This window comes from Populus trichocarpa, chromosome 5, assembly GCF_000002775.5.
Source record: "Populus trichocarpa isolate Nisqually-1 chromosome 5, P.trichocarpa_v4.1, whole genome shotgun sequence".
In the NCBI taxonomy this organism is placed as follows: domain Eukaryota; kingdom Viridiplantae; phylum Streptophyta; class Magnoliopsida; order Malpighiales; family Salicaceae; genus Populus; species Populus trichocarpa.
The window spans coordinates 512825-536809 of NC_037289.2; the positions used below are offsets into that span (position 1 = coordinate 512825).

Sequence of the window (23985 nt, forward strand, 5' to 3'; positions counted from 1 at the left end):
TAGACCTTGCTTGGTCTCATCTAGATCACTAAATAACTCTCGGTAGCCGCACATGTGATTGCTGGCTCCAGTATCTAGATACCATATATTTTCCTGTTTCTCGCCAAGTTCTTGTTGGACAAGAAATGCAGCTTCTTCTCTGTCATCCTTCTCTACATAGTTGGCTTGCTCACGTATCTCCAACGGAGCTTTCCTTCTGCATTCAGTGCTATAGTGCCCAAATTGATTGCAACTATAACATTGGATATTCCTCTTGTCACGGTTATTGTAACCGCCTCCTCTTCCTCTAGGAGTGAATGCTTGTTGTCCTCGACCTCCTCTGGTGGTGTTTCTACCACCTCTTCCTCTAAAGCTTGTATTCCAAGATCCTCTTCCTTGGAATTGCTGAAATCCTCCTCTGGATTGTTGACTTCTTGCTTGAGTGGTATATCCACTTGTTGAAGTCTCCCCTTGCTCATATCTCTCTTTGAGCGACAACTTTGCTTGTAAGGCATGCTCGATGGCCTTATCTCCATTTCGCTTTACAATCTTCTGCTCATGAGCTTGCAAAGAACTCATAAGTTCATCCACTGTCAACTTGTCCACTTCCTTGGACTCTTCAATGGCGACAACAACAAAATCAAATTTTGGATCTAGGGATCTCAAAATTTTCTCAGTAATTCGAGAATCTATGATGGCTTCTCCATTTCTCCTCATCTGATTGACTATCACCATAATCCTTGTGTGATAATCAGAAATAGATTCCGAGGACTTCATCTGCAATAATTCAAATTCACCTCGCAAAGATTGAAGACGAATCTTCTTGATTCTGTCAGCACCTTTGTATTTTTGTTGGAGAGCCTCCCATATGTCTTTTGATGTTTCAGCGGAAGCTATGATCTCGAATGTATCTTCATCAAGACCTTGGTAGATGATGGTCTTTGCTTTGTTGTCCTTCTTTCTGTTGACTTTCAAGGCTTGCTTCTGTGCCTCTTGTAAAGCATCTTCTTCTTCTTTGGACTCTGGTTCATCATAACCATAGTGTACAATCTTCAAACACTCTTGTGAACCGAGGAATGCCTTTAATCTGATGCACCAACTATCATAGTTGTCTTTGGTCAGCTTCGGGATGAGTGTTTGTGTACTTTCTGTAGTCATTTTGCTCTTTTAATGACTATATCTCCTTCTGGGAGTCGAATTTGGCCAAACGGACACTGTAGATCGATCCGGAATGGTCGAAATAGTCGGGAACCGGTCTGACTTTGTAGAAATCAAGTCAGAAAATGGGTGAACCGGTCAAACAACAAATTCTGGGCGTCGGGCGGTTCGCTGGGTTGAACCGGGAATATTCTGTGGAATATTCTATCGGCTCGGCTGCGGCTAACGAGCGGCTCGGCTTGAAAAGGGAATATTCTTGGGAATATTCTTCGGCGCGGCTGGAGGCTTAGCTTGAGGCTCGGCTCGGCGCGGCTTAAACGACTCAATATATGGCGCGCGTGGACGACACTCGTCTTCAACCTCTGGAGCGCGTGGCTGCGACTGGGCAAACAGTGCAGAATCTTCAGGTGGAGCGTGTGGGCTACCTCCGTCTCCGATCAAGTTGATTGTTGCGCCAGTGAGTTTGTATGGATGAGCTCTACACGATGGAATGATCAAAACTTGTTTTTGACAACTTTGAAAATTCGGATATCTCCCAAAACACTTCTGTTTTCTGACGAACGGGGCTCTGATACCAATTGTTGGTGGGAGAAACCACTGGTGGTGGCTTTGAAACACTCGGAGGGGATAAAACACACTGTTTTATTACAAGAACACAAGCTTACAATTAATTAACACAAAAGCTTAACAATACACACCCTCTCTTTCTCTCTAGTGTTTCTCTCTATTCTCTCCACACATAATAGCATAAGCTCAGCTTGCTATTTATACACAAATTCAAAACAAGAAAATTCAACCTTCAAGTGTGAAGGCAGCTGGCGGCTGTGGCGGCAAACAGCTGGTGTCTGGCGGCTAGCGACTGGGCGGTTGGTGGCTGGGCGGTGACAGCTGGTGGCTGCCTTCCTTGACCTTCTAGATGGATTGAGTTTAATACAACAGGTTCAGCCAGCTCTCTCCCTCCCTCTCTTTTTGTTCTTTTCATTCTCTCTCTTCTCTTCTTACTGTTTTTAGGAGAAGACTACATTTATGCCCATATAAATTTATCAATGTCTTACTACTACACTCATAGTTCAAACCTTTCCAATGTGACCCTTATAATTTTTAAACAGTTTCAAGAAATTTTAAAGAATAATAAATAATATATATTAAATTAGAAAGATAAAGACTTAAGAAAATATGAGAGATTGAGAATCAAGAAAAATATCATTCAGTCTAAACAAAAATATTCTTATCATTTTTATTAATTCTTTTCTCTTTTATTTTTATATCTATCTCTTCTTATGAGTTTATAAAATAAACATTGGTAGTTAATAATCCATAAATAGTTTAATAAGCATAGGATTTACTATTTATATCCTTATCCTTGGCATTTTATAAAAAACGTCTAACTATTGAATTTTTTTCATATCTTTATAAAAAAAAATCATTTTTTTCCTCTAAAATACTTATATATATAGCGCGCCGCGTGTATATGTATGTGTAAATATATATTATAATATCAGAAAATCACTCAGAAAATTAATATAAAAATTCAAAAAAAAACTGGTCTATTTAGTCAATTAATATATTTTAATTAACCGGCGAGTTTTGGGTGAATGGATGAGGGTAATGTTGTAACTTTATGAGAAGTAGAAGGGTAACATTGGGAACATTTAAGCTGCAGAGGCTAAAGTGAAATACGGATAAATCTATATGGATTAAAACGAAGTTTACCTTTTTTTATGCGCTGAATCTCCCTTTTCAAATGAGATTACTCTCCGTTTTTCTTCTTTCTAATTATATAACCTTAAGCTGTTATATTTTTTTTAATCATATCCCTATCTTTCTGGCTTATTTGAGTTTCGCAATTTGCCTCGACATATCATATCATGTAAAAATGGGAAGGAAAGAAATTAAGAAAATCACAATGATTCTACATTTTCGTAGCAATCCTACACATCCAACTTTACAAGGAAGAAGTGTTCTGACAGCTTCATACTTCATAAGGATATGCAGGGCAAGCTCAAAGTTTCTCGGAGGCTGTCGAGGCAGCGGCAGAACAAAAGGAGTAATGAAAATCTCTCAGCTTTAACATTAATGCCTTCTTTTTTCTCTCGCTAGAGCAATGCAAATATGTAAAATGAATTTCACAATGTAGTTATTGAATAATTACAAGTTAGATAATCCAGTTCTGATAGTGGGATAATGGCAAAGATTAATGACCATTAAAACTTTATGATTTAGGGTTCTTGTGTGGTGATCATTTTTGGCAAAATTTTGTATTGTTTGTGCTTATTGTTTTTATCATCGCTAAGTGAGCTCTATTGAGATTATTGACAGCTAAAAAGCTGTGCTAGTACGTTTATCACTAGTTAAAATACTCACAGCTTGTCTGGTTATCAGTTTGGGAGCATATGTTTGCCAAGACTTCGTCGGAGACTCCTCAAGACAAACGAATGCTTAAAGAAGCTACCACCAGAATAGCAGAAAAGAGGGTTAGAGCTGATGAAGTCATTTTGTTCTGTACTAATCTTTGTCAGGTCAGTTAGATGTCAATGATTCTGTTAATACGTTAGAGAAGGTTCATGCTGGCTATTGAAGTGAAAGGTAAGTTTCCTTCCTTGTTACCAAGACCTGCAAGCCATGCTTGAAAAGCTCCATCGACTCTCTCAGCAAACACAGTATGAGCAAATCTCTCCATACCTGTCACAACGTAAATCTTTTCTTAGAGCTTGTGCGAGTCAGATCCCAATAAACTCTGCAGCTTTTAATGGTATTAACAAAGGAATGGTGTTAACCTGTGGAACTACTCTGAGTGTCAACGAATATGTTCTTGAAAGGGTCAATTGAGACATTGTTGGCTACTGCATAGACTAGCTTGAGGCTTTTCTAGACTAGTTTCTACGATATCAAATATTTGGTGAAAAAAACTATCGTGCACGTGGAATTTGATGTATCAGGGCTGATGAATAGGGGATAAAATCTCTTTTCTCTTCTTTAATATTGTTGCTTAATTTTTTCTTTCAAGATTATTGAACGTTATGATGGAGCTAGCGAGTTAAAGAGGGGCTCGAGTGTTGTGAATGGTAATGGAGGTAGAGGAATTGATCTTGTTTGTGGTTTTGAAGAAGAGAGAGAAGAAAAATAACAATCATTTAAAATTTATTTTTAATATTAATATATTAAAACAATTTAAAAATATTAAAATAATTAATTCAAAACAAAAATAATTCAAGTATTTTTAAAATCACGGTATCACTGCAAAACAAACACTGCCTAGTAAAAATCAAGAGCAGATTATTTTCCAATTTTACGTGTACTGATTAATCGACTAGTATTTTTAAAGTATATATATGCCGATTGATTTCTAATTATTTGAAGATTAAATTCTGATTTAATGCCCGAGTTTTTGAGACATACTAATTGGAAACTGATGATAGAGTATTATATCATTGGAAATTAGTTAGATTATTGAAATCCAACTAATTCTGATTTATTTTGAATTAAAAAAAAATATTATTGAAATCAGTTAGATTTGACTCTATGTGATATGGAATTAAGATGAGGGACTGATTTCCAGTATAGGTTCATTATATTTTAGAAAAAAAAAATCAAATATGGAAATCCATTTTCGGATTCATTTGAATTAGGAAAGCAATATAGCAATCTCTAAATTTTCTCCTCGTTTACTCTTGAGTAATTAGTAGTAATCTAAAATAAATTTTATTTCCTTTACTTATTGTGAGGAATTAAATTTTAACTTCACTCACTTCTTTCTCTTCCATCAATTATCCATCACTAGTTTTTTTTTCTGTTAATATAATTTCCCGAATAAAAAAAAATTATTTACTACATCAAATTAAACATTACATTAGTAATTACAATAAAAATAAAAGAAATAACACGTTGCCTACAGTATCTCCATGACCATATATTAGCTAGGAAATAAATCAACTTCTCTCCTTTTCATACAAAAATCTTTCATCTTTTACAAATATAATTATTTTTAGCGTTTTAAAACTAATTAATGACTAAATATAGGATGATTTCTCCTTCCATAATTCCTTGAACCATAATCTCAAAGTGGCAGGTTAATTTACCGTATAATTTCTTTAGCATATGGGGCTTGATCATGCTTTCAACTCTTTCCTTCTTTTCAACCCTTTGCTTTACTCGCAACATCTTCTGAAACTTGTATTTTCCTCAATAGACTTTCACACATATATATATACACAGGCAAAGGCATTCGCCACAGTACTCTCCTCTGTTGCACATATCACATCACTATATTCTAATTCTAGCAGCAGAAACATATGGCCTTTTCTCACTGTTTCTCCCTATTTTTTCCACTTCTAGTCATCATTCTCTTGACCAACCCTACCTTAAGTGAAGCCCAAGATTCCCAAGTTTTAATCGACGAAGTATGTCGACAAATGGAAGACTATGGTTTCTGCAACAGGGTTTTTCATGAGAACATGAAAAGCCCGTCAATAGACTATGTTGGTCTCACAGCAATAGCAATGGACCAGACAATAACAAACGCAACCAACACTTACGAGTATATTTTGGGTCTTCTAAAGAACACGACTGACCAATCATTGAGGAATGTTCTTGTTGCATGTGAGAATGCTTTTGGTATAGTGAAGTCGTCTTTCGGGGCTGCCTTGCAATCTTTTAACAGGAAAGATTATGATGATATGTTCAAGCTTGAACGGGTTGCACCGAGAGCACAAGCCAGCTGTGAAACGAGTTTCACTGCACCACCAAGTCCTCCAAATCCTTTGGCTGAAAGGAATAGGGAGATGAGGATTCTGATTACCATGGCTATTGCCTCTGGAAAGGAAATACTAAAGCGTTGATGTTTTTTGTTAGGCTTGTTAATCTGCAAGCAACCCTTCTCTAGTTTTAAAGCGTATTCGTTCATTTATATCGGTGGATTTATCCTCCAAGGAATAAAATTTGAACCGTTCGTTTATTTTTATTCTTTCTCTTCCCAACTTTTTTCTTTTTATATATATATATATTTCGAACTTGAAAATAAGTGCCAAATACTATATAAATCCGTGTCATGTAACTTTTATAAATTAAGGGATTCTAAGTTAAATCCAAAATCCATAATTAAATAACAATAATGACATAAAAGTGAAGGATAAATAGTTTATTACAAGTAAAAAAAAAATTTAAAGATTAAAAATACTATAAATATTAGAATTAATTTAAAAATATTTAATTTTATTCAATTATATTCTCACTTGTCAAAAAGCTATTATAACTATTTATATAGAAAAAAAAACATTAATAATACTGAGTATAAAAATAACAAATAAATAAAGTTAACTATGAAAAATATTTATTTTTCTAAAAAAAATTTACATTAGTTTTTCTTGATTGAAAAGAACTCGTAATTGAGTTCAGTCTTCAGTTAAAAAATGTTTTCCATTAAGAATATTTTTTGTGCGTGAGTCACCCTATCATGAATTCCTAACTTTTTTGTGCGGATCATCTCATTATAAATTCCTAACATAATACATTTGTGTAGATTGTCTTATCACGGGTCTCACCATTAGGATTTCGAATGAAAACAATTGATGTAGAAAAAAACATTATAGTTAGGTCCTAAACATCTTTTTCTCGAGGAAGAACTTTTTCATCCCCTCTTATATATATAATCATGTTCTATTATACAATCTCTTGCAACTATGATTATTTTACAACACATAGCAAAGCAAAATAATCGTTAAGGATTATTGGATTTTAATATCAATTAACGCAGGCAATAGCGAAAAATAAAAGATTTATTATAAGTCAAAAACTTTTAAAACTAAAAACACCATAAATATAAAAAGAGTCAAAATACTTAATTTTATTCCTCTATATTTTCACTTGTCAAATGGCTATTAATTCATTACATAGAAAAAACTACAAAACCCTAATAATATTGAATAAAACAAATAAACTAAGAAAAATATATTTTTTTTAAAAAAGCTCACGCGTCAAATAAGTTTAGTTAATTGTAAACCAATTTTTAATTGACCTAAACAAACACAAAAGGATAGTGGGTGTACCAAAAACACATGAAAAAGAAAGAAAAAGGTACAGGAGTTTCTCTTTGCTATGAGTAATTCAATCTAGCCTCTATTCACCATTTAAGGTTTTCATCTCTCTCAACATGTCCCAGGTTTGGCAAGACCAGCTTTGCATGTACCGACCCATTAACCAACATAATTACAATACAAGCTTTGATGCTAACTTTATTACTGGTCCAAGCCTATTAAATGTGTGTTTAATAATAACGTGTTTCAATTAATTTTTCAAATTAAAAAATATTAAATTAATATTTTTTACATGTATTTTTTTTATTCTGCTATGTTAAAAATTTTAAAAAATATATAAAAACAATTATAATTAAAATATATTTTCAATTAAAAAACACTTTTAAAAATCACTATTTAATTTCATTACAAAACACACAGTAATTGACGTTGACTATGAGGGTGTTTGGGAATGCTTTTCAAAAGCGCTTCCGGAAAAATTTGAAAATTTTTCTCTTTTATTTTTTGTTTTGAATTAATATGTTTTTGACGTTTTCAAATCATTTTGATGTGCTGATCTCAAAAATAATTTTTAAAAAATAAAAAAACATTATTGGCATGCTTTTCTAAGTGAAAAACACTTTGAAAACCAAGAGCAACCACACTTCCAAACACGCTCATAACCTCTCTCTTGTCAAATACATCAAACTTTGAAGTCATTGCTTTAGCACAATGACAGCTTTTCAAGATTTACAGTTTAGCAATAAAATTTGATACTTCAATTTAGAAGGTTTCGGGTCTAAAATTTAAACTGTTTGGTGTAGATTCATGGGAATACAAGGACTGTTTCATTTATGTGGGATCCAATCCTTGATTGCTAGATGTTTTGATGAAGAAAAAAAATTTAATTACAAAGTTAAGGATTCTGTAATATTAGTTCTTAAATCGAACACGTATATATATATTATTGGAAAACATTGAAACAAACAAAAAAAAAATCATACATACATTTATTAATTAATCTGTAATTTGCATGAGTAAAAACAATGAAAGAAATTAATTATTAATATAAACCATGCATTGCTGGGTGACTGTGTCTACTTCTCCCTCTAAGACATGTTGCATTCTGGAGGAAATCCCTGGGGAAACCAAAAACAATGAAAGAAATTAATAATTAATATAAACCATGCATTGCTGGGTGACTGTGTCTACTTCTCCCTCTAAGACATGTTGCATTCTGGAGGAAATCCCTGGGGAAACCTCTTGGCATCTGCGCAATAATTATATATCATGTTGTTCGTTTGGACCCATTGAAGCTTATCAAGATTTGCTGAATCAAGATCCTCTGAAAGCCAAGAAGGAGGGGAGAAATTATTTGAATCACAAGAAGATGCACCGTTGAACCAAACACAAGCATTATTAGCATTGAAGTGCGTGTAGGAGGCAGTGAAAGGAGCTTGTGACCAATCAGTCTTGACGAGACCACCTCTTGTAGCCCAGTTATCTGCATTCCATAAAGTAGAGTAGAGTCTCATTGGTTGATACTTTGGAAATGGAACACCAATCGATTCCATGTTCTTGAACTCCCTAATAGGGGTGCCATCTACAAAGAAGCTGACACAAATGACAAGGAAAATGTTAGCTAAACAAAGAAAATTTAAGGTAACAAAAGGAATATATATTGTATAATATGATAATGGTTGCTTTTTAAAATGTTTTTTATTTAAAATTACATAAAATAATATAACTTTTTTAAAATGTTACTTGAAACACAATTCCAAGCTACCTCTAAAAACGTATAATCTTGGATTTAGATATGGGAGCAAGTGTTAGCTTACATGATTCTTTGTGGGTTCCAAAGGATGGAATAGGTGTGGAAATCAGCAGTTGGATCAAACCAGAGATAAAATTGTTGCTCCTTGTCGCCTTTGCCTTGGCTATACACATTAGTATGAAGAATGTAAGGATCTCCACTCAAGTTCCCCAAGAACTCAAAGTCTATCTCATCCCAGGCCGACCCTTTTGATTGTAACTGAAAATTAATAAACCAACAGAGATTAATAACACTACGAGCAAATGTTAAATTTCTGTACTCAAAATAGTCATTAATATTAAGAAAACTTACGTAGTAGGCAGTTACAGTGCCAGCAGAGTTGCCAGGGACAAGCTTGAGTTGCATATCAATCTTTCCGAACAAATACTCATTCTTGGATTGGAATCCTGAGCCAGAAGCTTGGTCAAGATTGAGATTGAGAAGCTCACCATCGTTGAGTATCATAGCACGCCAATCTCCCCACATAATATCGAAGTCTTGGTAGAAGTTACCAAGAGATGACCCCATCAAAGAAGCAAGTGTAAACAAGACCAATACCACCGACATTGGAACCCTTGAAGAAGCAAGAAAAGAAGCCATTGAGAGAAATTTAGAGAGTTTTTTTGTTTTTTTGCAAGAAAATTAGTTGTTTTGAAGTGAGGAGATGGCGCATGATTTGGTGGGTATTTATAGGAGAAGTTGTGGCAGTGGATGAGATGTGCCTTGGAAGGAAGGAAGGTGCATTTCAGCTGTGGCCAGTTGGACAGATATTGTAAGGAATTTGGCTGTAATCAATGACATGCACAGAGAAGTCACTGAACGCGGTTTTGCATGGATAATTCTTGATGAAAATGATGGAGATTAATTGGTGGTTTAAGATGGTTTCTTCCAGCAGTCATCAAGCTGTTGATTCGTTGGTCCACTGCTTCCACGCACCGTGTTTTTCTTACCTAGACCACCACCGTCGCCAACGAGTCGATGGTGAGCATGCAGTGGATTTGGTATGTGCATCTAAGCAGTGAAGTTGCTACAATATATATATCAAAAATCAAAATTAAAATACTAATATAAATTATATTTTAAAAATTTGTCATTTTTAGATGAAGATGTTTTTAATGTGATACCATAATCTAAATTATTAAATAATACGAATTCTACTTTCACAATGCCGGCCCATTTCCTCCTCTAATTAAAGTTTTATCCAAAGTTTTTAAATCCGGCTCGGTGGTCGACCCGGCCCAAGCTTCTGGTCATGGTTTTTTCCCGAGTCAACGGATTTTGATCGAGTCACCCGGATCAACCCTAAATTTAATTTTTTTTTATAAATCAAAACGGCATCATTTTGGTTAAAAAAAAAAATCAATAGGTTGCAACAGGATTTTTGACCGGATCTTACCGCTGGTCACCCGGCTTTTTGACTTCCCTTATTTTTCTTAAACATAATCCAATTCCAGCCCTAGGATCAGTCGGGTCCCGGATCGACCTATCAGTCGAGGTTTTAATTAAAACTATGATTTTATTTGTTTGCTTGAAAGCAATTTAATTTTAAAAAGTGGTTTTTATAGAAAGTAAATTCTTGAAAAATTAATTATTTTTCGATGTTTGATAGATAATTAACAGTTTTATGAAAGATAAATTGAAAAATATTTTCTGGTTTCTAGCTATACCATGAAAAATAAACTTGAAAATTATTGATTTTTTTTTCAAGTTTATCTAACATATATAAAACATTAAATTTAATTATTTGATCATTTACAATAAAAAAAAAGAGAGAGATATAATAAAGTGTTAATGATGGGGGAAATGAATTTATTATATCATATATTTATATAAAGCTTCATTATTTTACTATATAAATAATATAAGTATTTTAAATATAATATTATAGATATATAACCTTATTAAATAATTTTAAAGTAAAATCTATTGATATTTTTTCATTTTTAAAACCTTAAAATAATTTTTTTTTCATATTGAAAAGGAAAAATTAATTAATAGTAATGGTAAGTTAAGAGTTAGATATTTGGGTTTTTTTTAGTGTGAAGATTTTATATTGAGTATAAATAGATACAAAAATTCGAGAGGGAGAGAAAGGAAGGTGTTTTGATGAGGCTAGCAATCGGAGGAGAGAAGTGTTTTTTTTTGGAGATTAGAAAAGGAAAACACTTTCCTTCTGGAAGGACTAGTTTTTTTTTATTTTATGAGATGATTTGTCAAATTATTGTGATACTAATAAGAGAAAAAAAATAAAAGAGAGCATATAACAAAATACTATTTATTTAAGAAATTAATTATGAATGATTATTTCTAAAAAAAAATGGTTGATTATTTTTTCAAGAGTGTATATTTTTTATTTCTTGATGAATAATTGAAAAGATAAGAAATACAAATTGTTATTATATGTATTTGATATTTTAATGCATTCTTTTTATTTTAAAATATATCAAAATAATTTTTTTATATTGTATACATTGAAAAAACTAAAAATAACATTAATTATGTTTTTCTAAAGTAAAACGCTTTTGAAATATACTTATAAACAAACACAGCTACATTTCCGATCAATACCTTAAGAGGGGAGGATACAATGCTAGCAAGCTTAGAAGGAAAAAACCAGAACCAAAGCATTATAAATTTATGATGTCTGCAGAAAAGTCTGATCAGGACTGTTCATCGTTCGTGCAAACTGATAATAGAAATCAAATGTACAACATTCGCCGAAATATAGCGTACATTCACAGAAAAATAGCGAATGTCCTGCATTGCAATATATTAACTACAAAAAAAATTGCCATCAAGCAATGGCCGGTCAATGAAAGAAACATTAATCTCGCAGAGCTCCACTAGCAATAAACTTGTATCAAGATACATCATGTTAAAGCTGTGAATCATGAATTATTTCAAAACTATAGGGATAATTAGTCAATTTCTATTACAGTAATAATATCTTACACAACCAAAGATACATTCTCTTGCCGATTACAGGATATGAAACCCGCAAACACCAAACCTAGCAAGATTCCCAAAGTAGGTGCAAACACCGAACCTAGCAAGATTCCCAAAGTAAGTGCGATCCAAAAAGTTGCATGATCAACCCATTTCTTAAGCCTGCCACAATTCATTAGCCAAGGTTACAACCAACAAAACACGGATTTTTACCATTGTTTCCTACAAAACACTGTGACCCTACCTTGCTAGCAATGTTGTTGGAAAGCCAGTCTAGTCCTTCGTAAAGACCTTCACCAGAAGTGGCACAAGTGCTCTGGATATACCTGCAACAGACATAAAGATCAGATGACATCAATGAATATTAAATAGAAGCAAACTATCCAGAATTTTGCAATGGAGATATTAACAATTACCAGTGGCGTTGACGAAGAGAATGAAGACCAAGCTTATCTGTGATTTCAGCAGCATTCATAGCATTTGGAAGATCTTGCTTGTTTGCAAAAACAAGTAGCACAGCATCCCTCAATTCATCCTACTCAGAATAAAATTTCATTATTAAGATGCGCAAAACCACGAGAAAACATTAAGAACTAAGGCTGGCTTATGGCTACCTCGTTCAACATCCTGTGCAGCTCATCCCTAGCTTCAACAACACGGTCACGATCATTGCTATCAACCACAAAGATGAGCCCTTGAGTGTTTTGGAAATAATGTCTCCACAAAGGTCGAATCTGTGCAAATTAGAAAAACAATTCTTTTTATCAACATAAGAAAATAAGATCCAAGATGTCGTTGAATGCAAGACACAAGGTGTTGACTTGAGTGACAGATTGTACAAAAGCAGTAATTTTTTAGTACATAATTTCAATAATTAAAGCTAAAATTACATCCTTATTTGATCAACATAAGAGATAAGAGTATACGACAACGAACAGGGAAATAGCCAAGGAAACGTTGATAGAGAGACTGGCAATTCAACTATTCATTTCTTAGACAATTCATTAAATGCATAGAAAAACATGTAAGCAATCCCATTTATGATTCCGGAAATGTAATTACACCCCAGCTTGGATACCATTACCTCACAAAGACAAAGGAAAAAACTGAAACACAAGGTGTCTTCAGTAATGTAGCTTCTGAATATGTTATGAGCTGGAAGAGGCCAAATAGCCAGCACAAGACGGTCCATAATCACAGGCATCAGAAAAAAAAAACTTCAACCACTGAACATTCACAAACACATACAATGAAATGCCTGTCATATCATGGATAGACATTCCTCACTCCGAAAAGAGCAGAATCATGAAAGACAAGATTGCTCCGGTCAATATAGCTTATGTTTTTGTTGTTTGCTAATGACAAGCATCTAATCAGCACAAGACTGCCATGAGAACATATGCATAACCAAAGAATAGAAACTTAGACAACAAAGGTATGTAAATGTGTAAAATTAAGAAGACAGAAAGTCTATACTCCTAGAATTTCAGCCATGCAATGGATAGTTCTCCTTGTAGGAAAAAGGTAAGGTTGTACACTAAAGTGGCTAGATCCACATAGTTTATGTTTTTTGTTTTGATATGATGGAGAGATATCTAATCTGTAAAAGACCATTCATGAGCACATTTACATCAAAAGACAAGCAAGTACAAGCATAAATGCACATCATATCAGGTTTAGTCAATGATAGAGCTGAAAAACTTATGAAGCAGCAACTCGAAAGGATAAAAATTTAACTCATTTCCCTAATGTCACCATTATACTCAGAGCTGACATCACAAGATAACATATTTTTTCATACCTTGTCCTGGCCACCAACATCCCAGACAGTGAAGCTTATGTTCTTGTATTCCACGGTCTCCACATTAAACCCTGAAAGGAGGCTACATATAAGCATCCTTTACAAGAAAACACAATAAATTCAGTACTAAACAGCTCTATAGTACCAATAATATTTTGATAACATACCAATTGTTGGAATAGTGGTGACAATCTCTCCGAGCTTGAGCTTGTACAAGATGGTGGTCTTACCAGCAGCATCAAGACCCACCATGAGAATTCTCATTTCTTTCTTGGCAAACAGACGGCTAAAAAGCTTGGTGAATGAGAGCCCCATCTTTCCAAGTTCTTAGCTGCATCAAAAACAAATCAGCAAATAAAAAAAAACAACAATCAAACTTACAGAAATAGATCACTATTACATCATCCTTAACATTCTATCATTCACACAAATCAATCAAAATAAAAATAGATAGATGTGCAAGCAAGATCTCCACACACATTCTCTCACAAATACAAGCAAAGTCTTCCCTTTTTTATACCATTTCACAAATCACACCAAATCCAATCCATTAACAAACAAATCATAAACAAAAAAACATCAAAAAATTTACACATTACAATGCCCGTCCCTTTCAATTCCATCATTTTCCTTTCATTATTTCACACCAAACTTCATGATCTCTCTTTTATCCATTCCAACAAACAAAACATGCAAAAGGGTCATAAAAGAATTCAACAAACACCCCTAAAACAGATCCAATCTAACATGGGTCAGATCTATGAACCATTCAAAACAAAACCAAAAAAGATTTTTTCTATAAAAAAAAAAAAAACAAACTTTAGAACCAAATTAAGACTACTCAAGTTCTACAGTAACAACATCGACAACCAATATAAACATACAGAAAATAAGAGAGAGTTGGAAAAGCTTACAGAGACGCAGAGGATGAGAGAGGGCAGGATCTGCAGAGAAGCTGTGCAGAGAGGGGGATGAAAGAAATGGGAAAGAGAGACGGATGGGCTATCTATGTGCGCTGGGAATTTAGATATGGATGGAAGTTAGCGGCGTTAATGGGTTAACGACGTTAGTGTCGAAGTGAGATTTTTTTGTGGACCCTACATTTAATTTTGGATGGTTGATTTATTATATTGCTAATCACTAGTAATTTATTTTCTTATTTTAGCATGGGAGCGAATTCTAAATTTACCCTATAAATATAGGATTATTTTAACTAATTGTTTTATTCTATTTAGTTTGCTTAATAAATTTTATTATTAACTTTTATAAAAAATTTATGTTTAAAATCTACATTTAATTTCGATGATTATGACCATTCTTCTCCTTTAAATCCCCATTATTTTTCAATTAAATTTGGTTGTTTTATATTTTGAATTTGAATTCAAAAGGGGACATCTAGAGGAAAAAAATCATAAATTTCTCATTTAAATATGAATTATTATTTTTATATCTATTTATGTGAGGTCCACAATCAAGTGTTTCATGATTTTTTAAGAAACAATATAGTGCTTAATTCACAATTATATGTTTATTATTATGGTAACTTTTTCATGTTTAACAAAATAGATTTTAAAAAATATTTTTAATTATAGCTTTAAAAAATATATGAATGGTTAGAACCATTTTGAAATTGATTTTTCATGTCTACATGAGAGGAAAAGCTTTCAATGTTGTATATATAAAATAGAGACTTCGATGTTCTGGAGAATCTTGTGATTGAGAAAGGTATATTACAGTGGAAAAAAAGAGAAGGTAAAAGAGGGAAGGCATAATTGAATGTGGCCAATATGCCTGCCAATTGGAAGAATCTATTGCCATGCTCATCTTCCTATTGCCTACATGAGATTCTGTCTGGACAGCATGGTCTGGTCAAGATCTCCACCAGAGAAAGTGGCTTTTGTTGTAAGCACTCGTTCCTTTCTTCTTCTTTTGACTTCTAATTGGCACCTCTCCTGTCTTCTTTTCTACTCAATCTTTCTACTTGAACCTATGGCACTTTTGTCTATCCTTCCTGGCAAGAGCAACCTAGAAACTGAAACCTGAGTGGCAACACCTGTTGCCAACAGGAAGGCTCTTGATTTTTGTAAGAAAAAAGAGGAGTTTCGACACGAGCTTCAAATTCCGAGGGAGAAAAAAATCTTGTTGAGGGTAAAAAACGATAGCTAAGATGTTGCTGCAGAGAGTTTAAGGAATGGATCCATAATCCTTGCCTTCTATCAGAGTATCTTTCCATGAATGATTCTGTAGAATTCACAAGTCAAAAGTACATTTATCTCATCTTTTAGATTTTGTTAAAGAGGGTAAGAAATCATTCATTTCAACCTCTACAAACTCATCAGCAATGCTAGTCCCTTTATATGCAGCGTTCCTTTCTTCTACAATCGATTCAACCTTTCGAAAATATTGATAACACGACCGGGACACGGTGTTTGATGAACAGATTGTTGCGCAGGCATTTTGGGAGATGGTCAAGGGTATCTGTAGGAGAAGTTACGTAGAAAAGATTGGTCGAAGCCAGTGCCTATCTTGTATACACTTCCATGGAAGGAAGTTATGAAGAAAGGTCGCTCGTGAATCAACAAAACAAAAGCCGTTATCCATTTGCCAAATTTGGCATTCATTTTAATTGTTGTTTGGGAGCTCGACAGACCATGGACGCACCCCGCCTCGAGTGTTGAGCCAGCCCGCATCAACTACCGAAAAAACAGTGGTTTTTTTTATTTAATAAAACAGCATTATTTTAAACAAAAATTAAAAAAAAAAAAAACCTAAAATGATGCAAATTTTAAATTTAAAAAAAAATCTTGAAAATAACCTGGCCGATCTGACTCAAGTCAAACTTTACAACATTATTCGTTCTAATTGATTCTTCAAGAGCACTAACTGATAAATCAACCCTCAAAGGCAAGATTCAACAATCACTAGAAAAGTGCACGGTTCTGCATAACAGAAAGTACAGCCTACGATAACCAATACTACAGGGCAAAATAGCTACTACAGACATCAAGCATTGGCTGGTCAATGAAAAAATCTGCAAAAGCTCCTCCATCATAAACTTTGAAGCAAAGGCACAATTACTTAAGAAACTGTGAATCATTAATTATTTTGGTGTATATATGGATAATTTGCCAATTTCTATTACAGTAACATTATCTTACAAAACCAAACAAATACATTCTTCTCTTGCCAATATTACAACAAATTGGAATCCTCGAACATCAAACAACCAAATAATATTCCCAAACTGAAGCAGAATGCTACCAAAAAGCTTCAGAAAACCCATCTCTTAAGCCTGCCACAATCATCACACAAAGTTACTTTTAACACGACCCAAACATTTTTTTTATCACTTCCAACAAATTATTATGACCATACCTTGTTAGCAATGTTGTTAGATAGCCAGTCAAGTCCCTCATAGAGGCCTTCACCAGAAGTGGCACAGGTGCTCTGGATATACCTGAAATAAAACACAGATTAGATGGCATATATGTAACAGCAAACTATCAACATATTCAAAATGGAGATATTATCATTTACCAGTGGCGTTGACGAAGCGAATGAAGACCAAGTTTATCCGTAATTTCAGCAGCATTCATAGCATTTGGAAGATCTTGCTTGTTAGCAAACACAAGTAGCACAGCATCCCTCAATTCATCCTATTCAGAAAATAAATTTTCATCATTACAAGACAAAAGCAACAAAGGCAGAAGTTAAGAAGTAAATCTTATGGCCATACCTCATTCAACATCCGATGCAGCTCATCCCTAGCTTCAACCACACGGTCACGATCATTGCTATCAACCACAAAGATGAGCCCTTGAGTGTTTTGGAAATAATGTCTCCACAATGGTCGAATCTGTGCAGATCAGATAAGTAAATTGAAAAACAATTCCTTTTTCATGAAACATGTAACATATGAAAAGAATACAATACCCAAAATAACAAGGAAATAAGACAGAAGATGTCTCCTATCTCCTAGGCGATAGACTGCACATGAGCAGGTGGTTTTTTCCACACATGCTTCCAGTTCAACTTGAATTACATCCTTAGTTGATCAGCATTAAAGATAATGCAACCAAATCAATGCATTTCACAAAACATAATCAAACATTGATATATGATTTATGGTGTACACCACAGCATTGAAAGCTTTTCCTCACAAAGACAGGAGAAACTAAAATAAAACTGTGGATTTGTTAATGTAGCTTACGAATATGTTGTGTGCTGGTGGAAGACAACTAGCCAGCACAAGACCGTCGATAAGCACATGCACCTAAACGACCAAAAACTTCAAACCAGACAACATTTACAACCATGGACAACAAAATGTTGCCATGTCATGGATTGTCATTCCTCATTCCAACAAGGGGAAAAACATGAAAGACAAGATGGCTCTACTCATTATAGCTTATGTATTTCTTGTGTGCCAATGACAAAGCATATAATCAGCACTAGACTGTCCATAAGCAAATAGACAACAAGGGTATGTGCAAGGGTGCAAATGCTTAAATAGTAAAATTTCAGCCATGCAATGGTTATCTTTCCCTTCATGCCGAAAAAGGAAAGATTGCAACATTAACTGGCTAAATCCATGTAGCTTATGATTTGATTATGCGCTGAGGGAGCAATATCTTACCAGCACAATACCGTCAATAAGCACATTTTAAAACCAGATTAAAGCACAAACATGAATAGTGTCATATTTAGTCATTGACTAAAGATGAGACATTTACAATGCCGAGAAAACAATTTGATGCATTTTCATGATATTGTAATTATACCCGAAGTTCTCATTACAATTTAAAGCATTTACATACCTTGTCCTGACCACCAACATCCCAGACAGTGAAGCTTATGTTCTTGTATTCTACAGTCTCCACATTGAACCCTGGATAGAAACAGACAATTAGCAAGAAAAACAAGAGCACAATAAATTCAGTACTAAATAACTTTAAAGTAATGGTAAGTTTCGAGTAACATACCAATTGTAGGGATAGTGGTGACAATCTCCCCAAGCTTGAGCTTGTACAAGATGGTGGTCTTACCAGCAGCATCAAGACCCACCATGAGAATTCTCATTTCTTTCTTGGCAAAAAGACGGCTAAAAAGCTTGGTGAATGAAAGCCCCATCTTTCCTAAATCTCACCTGCATCATAAAACCCAACAATCAATCTTTAAAAAAGATCACTTTAAAATCCATTATAACATTTTCTCATTCACACCAAGGAAACAATCAAAATCAAACACTCCATGCAAGCAAGCAAGATCTTAAAACACATTTGCTTACAAACACAAACAAAATCTTTCCTTTTTAACAACTCACATACGACACAAGGTCCAATCCATCAGGGCATTGAGAATCAACAATAAATCACAAAGATCCAAGCTTGTATACACAATGAAGTCCGTTCCTTTAAATTCCTCTATTTTCATTTCATTATTTCACACCAAAGCCAAATTTATAGATTCATAATCTTCTCAATGTCAATACAGTAAACAAAACAAGCAAAAGGGTCATTGAAAAACTTAACAAAAACACCAAAAACAGATCTAATCTAACAAGGGTCAGATCTAGGAACCTTTAAGAGAAAAATAAAAAAGACAAACTATAGAACCAAAACAAGACTAATCCCGTCCAAATCCAGATCAAGATCTACAACAATGATAACAAAAGTAATATAGAGAGAGAGAATACTTACAGATAGCGAGCGAGAGATAGAGAGAGGGCAGAGCACACAGAAGCTGCCCAGAGAGAGATCAAGGAAATGGGAAAGAGGGAGGCTCAATCTATCAACCTGTGCTTAAATATGGGTGTAGTGAGTTAACAGCGTTAGAGACTTATATGTTAGGGTAAAAATTAAGATCAATTGGTGGACCCCAATTTTCACTGGTTTGATTTATTAACATTGATAACCAGTAAAAAAAATTCTTATTTTATCTTAATAAAATACTCTTGTAAATTCTTTTTTTTATCCGATAATGAAACATAATTTTAAATTAATTTCTACATCAATCAAAACTAAATTTAATATTCAAACTATTTTAATATTGTTAATGACTTAACAATGTGTGGTAAAAAGGAGATCAATGTGTTGACCCCAATTTTCTTTCGTTTGATTTATTAATATTGATCACCACTTATTTTTTTCTTTTTTATGTTAATAAAATACTCTCATAAGTTTCTTATACTCGTGTAAATATTTTTTTTAATTGGATAGTAGAGTATATTTTTAAACTAGCTTACATATCAATCAAAATTATATTTTATTTATTTCAAGTTTATTTATTTATTTATTATTTCCTAGACTATGTGTCCATAGCTTGGTTTAGTCAACCTTTCAGCCCAAGAAAGTGACATTGATATGCATAGCTTGAAAACGTAGGAAGGAAATATTATATTAACAAGTCATGTTTGTGTCATTTTGTTGATGTCTATTCTTATCACCCTCGCACACTTAGAGATAAGTTATGTGAGTGTTTAGAAATATTGTAATTTATGTATTTTCCTTAAAAAAATATTAAATTAATATATTTTAAAGTAAAAAATACTATGTTCTATAATATTAAACGCAAATTATGAGCAATCCAAAATAAAATATAAAGAATAGTTACATGTGATAAGAATTAAAAAAAAAAAAAAAACATCGAAGAGAGAATGTGTGTTTATTGACTGCACAGGAAACATAAAATCCACAGCACAACACAACAAAAGCCAACAAACAGGAGAAATAAAACTACACAGGCTCTGGATTGACTTGATCCACGCTTGGAGTACTAGCGCAGGCCAAGGATCGCACAAATTGTTTGTACCAAAGTGAGGATGAGGAGGATAGCTGCACAAACCGTTCCAACACCTTTCCAAAAATTCCCGAAAAACTCCTCTATAAAGTATGCGGGGTTTTTGGCCCAGGAGCTTTTATAATAATCATCCACCGCCGAAAAGATGTCGTGATAACAGGAATGGAGATCAGTCGTGCTTGATGATGCAAGACTGCAAATCAGGTCCCTCACTGCAACTTCGTCTTTGCAATAAGTTACAATTTTATTTTCCATTAGGAGTTTCGCGTCTTTAGGTTTGACGACAAGAATACTCAACAGGTTGATGTAATGGCAGATGTACTCTTGTCCTGGATAAAGACGCTTCTCCAAGGCCATAAGGTTTCTGAAGAGACTTTCAGTGTCGCCGTGTATCTGAAGCTGTGGTATGTGAAACTCTTTTCTCAATCTACGGAAATCTACATCAAGTAAGCAGTGATCTTGTTCTCGTGGAACCTTAAACTTAACTCCTGCTTGGCGGAGCCTGGTTGCACTGTGAAAGCTTTTGATTTGTTCCACAGGCTTGCCATTTCCAGTGAAGGATAGTAAAGATCTTACCAAATCAGTGAAATGCAATGGCGTTGTTTCTGCAGAAGAGGATTTTTTTGGAAAGTGGCGTTCAAAATAGAAACAAGCAAGAGTTTTAAATTCCGTGTTTTCTCTTTTAATGTTTTCTGGAAGAAGTTTATATAATTTCTCAAGAATAAAGAACGGAAGCTGATTTTCAAGCAAAATCAAGTCCCGTCGAATCGCCGCCCTCAACCATGTTTCTTTCAATATAGAATCTTTTATATACTTCTCTCTACCTTCTCTGTACTTGAGGAATAGCTCCAAGATGAATACAGCATCGTACAGAATCAGACCCAGAAAGCGTTGAGAAATTTTAATTCTACGGGAACCATCTTCATAACATTGGTGGATCTTATTTTTATCTTCTTCCAGGGCATCCCAAAACTCGTCCTCAGCCCCTTTCCGTTCCCTTTCCTTTGACACCCTGTCTTCCCAGAACTGTTCATAGTATTCATACTTTTTCCTTTCCATGAAACGCAGATTTCTGTTGCCGTGGTGAAAAGGGCCTATAGAAATTTGTTGAGGACTGTACATGGCTTTTTTTGATTGGTGATCGCCAACTCTGTAGATGCACACATCACTCTCTTGTTCATATTTCAATGCTACTCTAACAGGACGGAGTACTTTTTCATGCTTAACAAATTGTTGTGCATTGTATGAATTTCCATAAATATCTTGATGAAACAATGCTTCAGAATGAATTTCAGTATTATCTGCAAGGTAGTCTGCGGCTGAAGAATATGGTGAATGAATTTCAGCATTATCTCCAAAGTAGTCTCCGGCTGAAGAATATGGTGGATGAATTTCGGCATAGTCTCCGGCTGAATAATATGTTTGATGGATTTCGGCATTATCTCCATGATAGTCTCCGGCGGAAGAATAAGGTGGATGAATTTCGGCATTATCTCCATGATAGTCCTCTCCGCCATATGAAAAGTACGGTGAATGAATATCAGGATTATCTCCATAGTAATATTGGGCAAGTGAAAAATATGGTGAACGAATTTCTCCCATCTATTGCAATTTGCTGCCAAGATGATAGATAAACGAATCATTATTTACCAATAAAAACAATTTCTCAAAAATTAAGATTATACGACAGGAAAAAGTAACTTATTTTCTTAATTAAAGAATTATGTAAAAATATATATAAAAAAGTTATGCGTTTGAAGTTTTTGCTTACGTAATCAAAGACAATATATAGTAACATTTGCCAATAATATATATTTGCTTCTCAAGAATCTGATTTCTAGTCTTGTTCTCCAAATGAATAAATTATAAATAAAATGAATTGAATAGCGAGTCTAGTTCTAAAAACTAATTAATTAGCACGTGAACATTAAGTATATTATAGATCCGTTAAATTTACATGTGATATCTAAATTAAATAGTCTTTAAGGGAGAGGGGAGGAGGGAGAGGCAAAAAAAAAGGGAAGGAGAGATTGGCATCTAAAAAATATAAAATATATTATTTTATAAAATATTTTACGAAAATTAAATGCCCTCAGCAAGTACATAAAATTATAATATATCCATGGCTCTTCATCTAACAAGCTTACATCTACTTGTGTTCTTTTTAACGATCATCTTTTATTTTCAGGTCAGATTTAGCTCAACGAGACAAAGTTTATCTCTTCAATCTGATCATAAAAGACATGTTATCCACATCAAGATTTATAGATTCATAGATAGTACTGTATAATTTTACTTCTAATTAACGACCTAGTACGTAGTCAAAAAAGTAGCATCCTCCTTAACCAGGAGCTACTATCCTCAGCTTTCTCATGGTAATTTTAACAACAATTTTCCTTTCAAAGCAGAGGAAAGGTGAAAACTAATTCGTTTCAAGTGTTGCACTTGCTAACTTACTAAAAAAGAGCCAAAAGAAATTAGAACTAGAGTTTCAGAGTGAGAGGATACGTTCATGACATTCCCCTTGAACCGTTCGTCTTAGTGTATCAAATATTATGGAAGGAAGAAACATGGATGGAGTGAAAACAAAACTAATTAATGAGCAAATTAAGCAAACCAGAGCACGCACCTTGGCCTGTACTGGAGAAGGGCAATTGTTTGGTTCAAGCAGCAGCAGAGCCACTTTCCTAGAAGCAATAGTGCTGAGATGCTGTATGCAGCCTCTCTCACTCTTTTCGATTTGTATATCTTTAGCTCTTCAACTCGATGTGATATATACACACACACTACTCTTTCCTTTGCTCTCATTGTTTCTTTCTTTAATCTTCAACTAGCTAGTTAGGTTAACTCCAGCTTTGATTAATTATTGAGAAATTTAATATGCTCGCATAAAATTTTCTAGCTATTCTAATAGATTCCTAACCACCAAGTTAAGGCCAAAGCTAAGAAAATGTATTACTTGTATCTTTTAATTTATAGTCAATTGTAGCAATGATTAGTGTTGGTAACGAATATTTGTGTATGTGGACGATGAAGTGCGTAATGGAATTTTTTAATATCTGAGCCGCCAGAGTGTTTAGGTCGTGGGATTTTTTAAAATTAACAAGGTCTCTGTCGATTTAAAATTAAATTATTAAAAGAATTTTATTGGGGTTGGCATGATGTCAAAAATCTGATTTGACAAATCTTGTTGGATTTATAAATAGCTCACAAATCTGATGTCAAAAACTTGAATGGCTAGATTAAACTTCAAGAATGATTTGATCATAAACATTAAGTTGGATTTCACTGCTATGTTTTCCCCTGCATTCTGTCGGTGCTATAAAAGAGATTGCGCTGGTGGCTCCATGTGGACATTCATGTCACCGAGAATAAATTAAGCCATGATATTTATTTTTTTGTATTTTAAGAATGCTTTTAAAAAACAGACAGACAAGTACGTCATAGACTTTTCTAATATCTGAGCCACCAGAGTGTTG

General features: G+C 34.0%; 4 protein-coding genes across 8 annotated transcripts; 1 reads left to right on the forward strand and 3 right to left on the reverse strand.

The window, feature by feature from the left end:
- Positions 1–5549: 5549 nt before the first annotated feature.
- Positions 5550–5975, forward strand: LOC18098507 (cell wall / vacuolar inhibitor of fructosidase 2). Its single transcript, XM_006382248.2, has one exon. The coding sequence runs from the start codon at positions 5550–5552 to the stop codon at positions 5973–5975; it is 426 nt and encodes a 141-aa protein (XP_006382310.2).
- Positions 5976–8136: 2161 nt separating this feature from the next.
- On the reverse strand, positions 8137–9899 carry LOC7479149 (probable xyloglucan endotransglucosylase/hydrolase protein 23). The gene is made up of 3 exons (XM_052453117.1): positions 9274–9899; positions 8987–9180; positions 8137–8762 (listed from the first exon to the last, which is right to left on the reverse strand). The coding sequence occupies exons 1-3, from the start codon at positions 9559–9561 to the stop codon at positions 8369–8371; spliced, it is 876 nt and encodes a 291-aa protein (XP_052309077.1). The 5' UTR covers positions 9562–9899; the 3' UTR covers positions 8137–8368.
- Positions 9900–11774: 1875 nt separating this feature from the next.
- Positions 11775–19568, reverse strand: LOC18098508 (ADP-ribosylation factor). Of its 5 annotated transcripts, none has more exons than XM_052453119.1 (8): positions 19408–19568; positions 18691–18854; positions 18526–18596; positions 17445–17564; positions 17246–17364; positions 12152–12233; positions 12027–12069; positions 11775–11986 (listed from the first exon to the last, which is right to left on the reverse strand). In XM_052453119.1, the coding sequence occupies exons 2-7, from the start codon at positions 18836–18838 to the stop codon at positions 12064–12066; spliced, it is 546 nt and encodes a 181-aa protein (XP_052309079.1). In that variant the 5' UTR covers positions 18839–18854; positions 19408–19568; the 3' UTR covers positions 11775–11986; positions 12027–12063. The 5 variants fall into 5 exon arrangements, with proteins under 5 accessions (XP_052309079.1, XP_052309078.1, XP_006382311.1 ...); XM_052453118.1 differs by lacking the exons at positions 17246–17364; positions 17445–17564; positions 18526–18596; positions 18691–18854; positions 19408–19568 and adding exons at positions 12324–12442; positions 12522–12641; positions 13709–13779; positions 13876–14039; positions 14623–14782; XM_006382249.3 differs by lacking the exons at positions 17246–17364; positions 17445–17564; positions 18526–18596; positions 18691–18854; positions 19408–19568 and adding exons at positions 12324–12442; positions 12522–12641; positions 13709–13779; positions 13876–14039; positions 14623–14782 and having other exon boundaries at positions 11775–12069.
- A 787-nt stretch (positions 19569–20355) lies between these two features.
- LOC112327481 (UPF0481 protein At3g47200) lies at positions 20356–23318 on the reverse strand. Its single transcript, XM_024600671.2, has 2 exons — positions 23136–23318; positions 20356–22121 (listed from the first exon to the last, which is right to left on the reverse strand). Exon 2 carries the CDS (start codon positions 22106–22108, stop codon positions 20483–20485), a length of 1626 nt encoding a protein of 541 aa, XP_024456439.2. The 5' UTR covers positions 22109–22121; positions 23136–23318; the 3' UTR covers positions 20356–20482.
- Between the last annotated feature and the right edge of the window lie 667 nt (positions 23319–23985).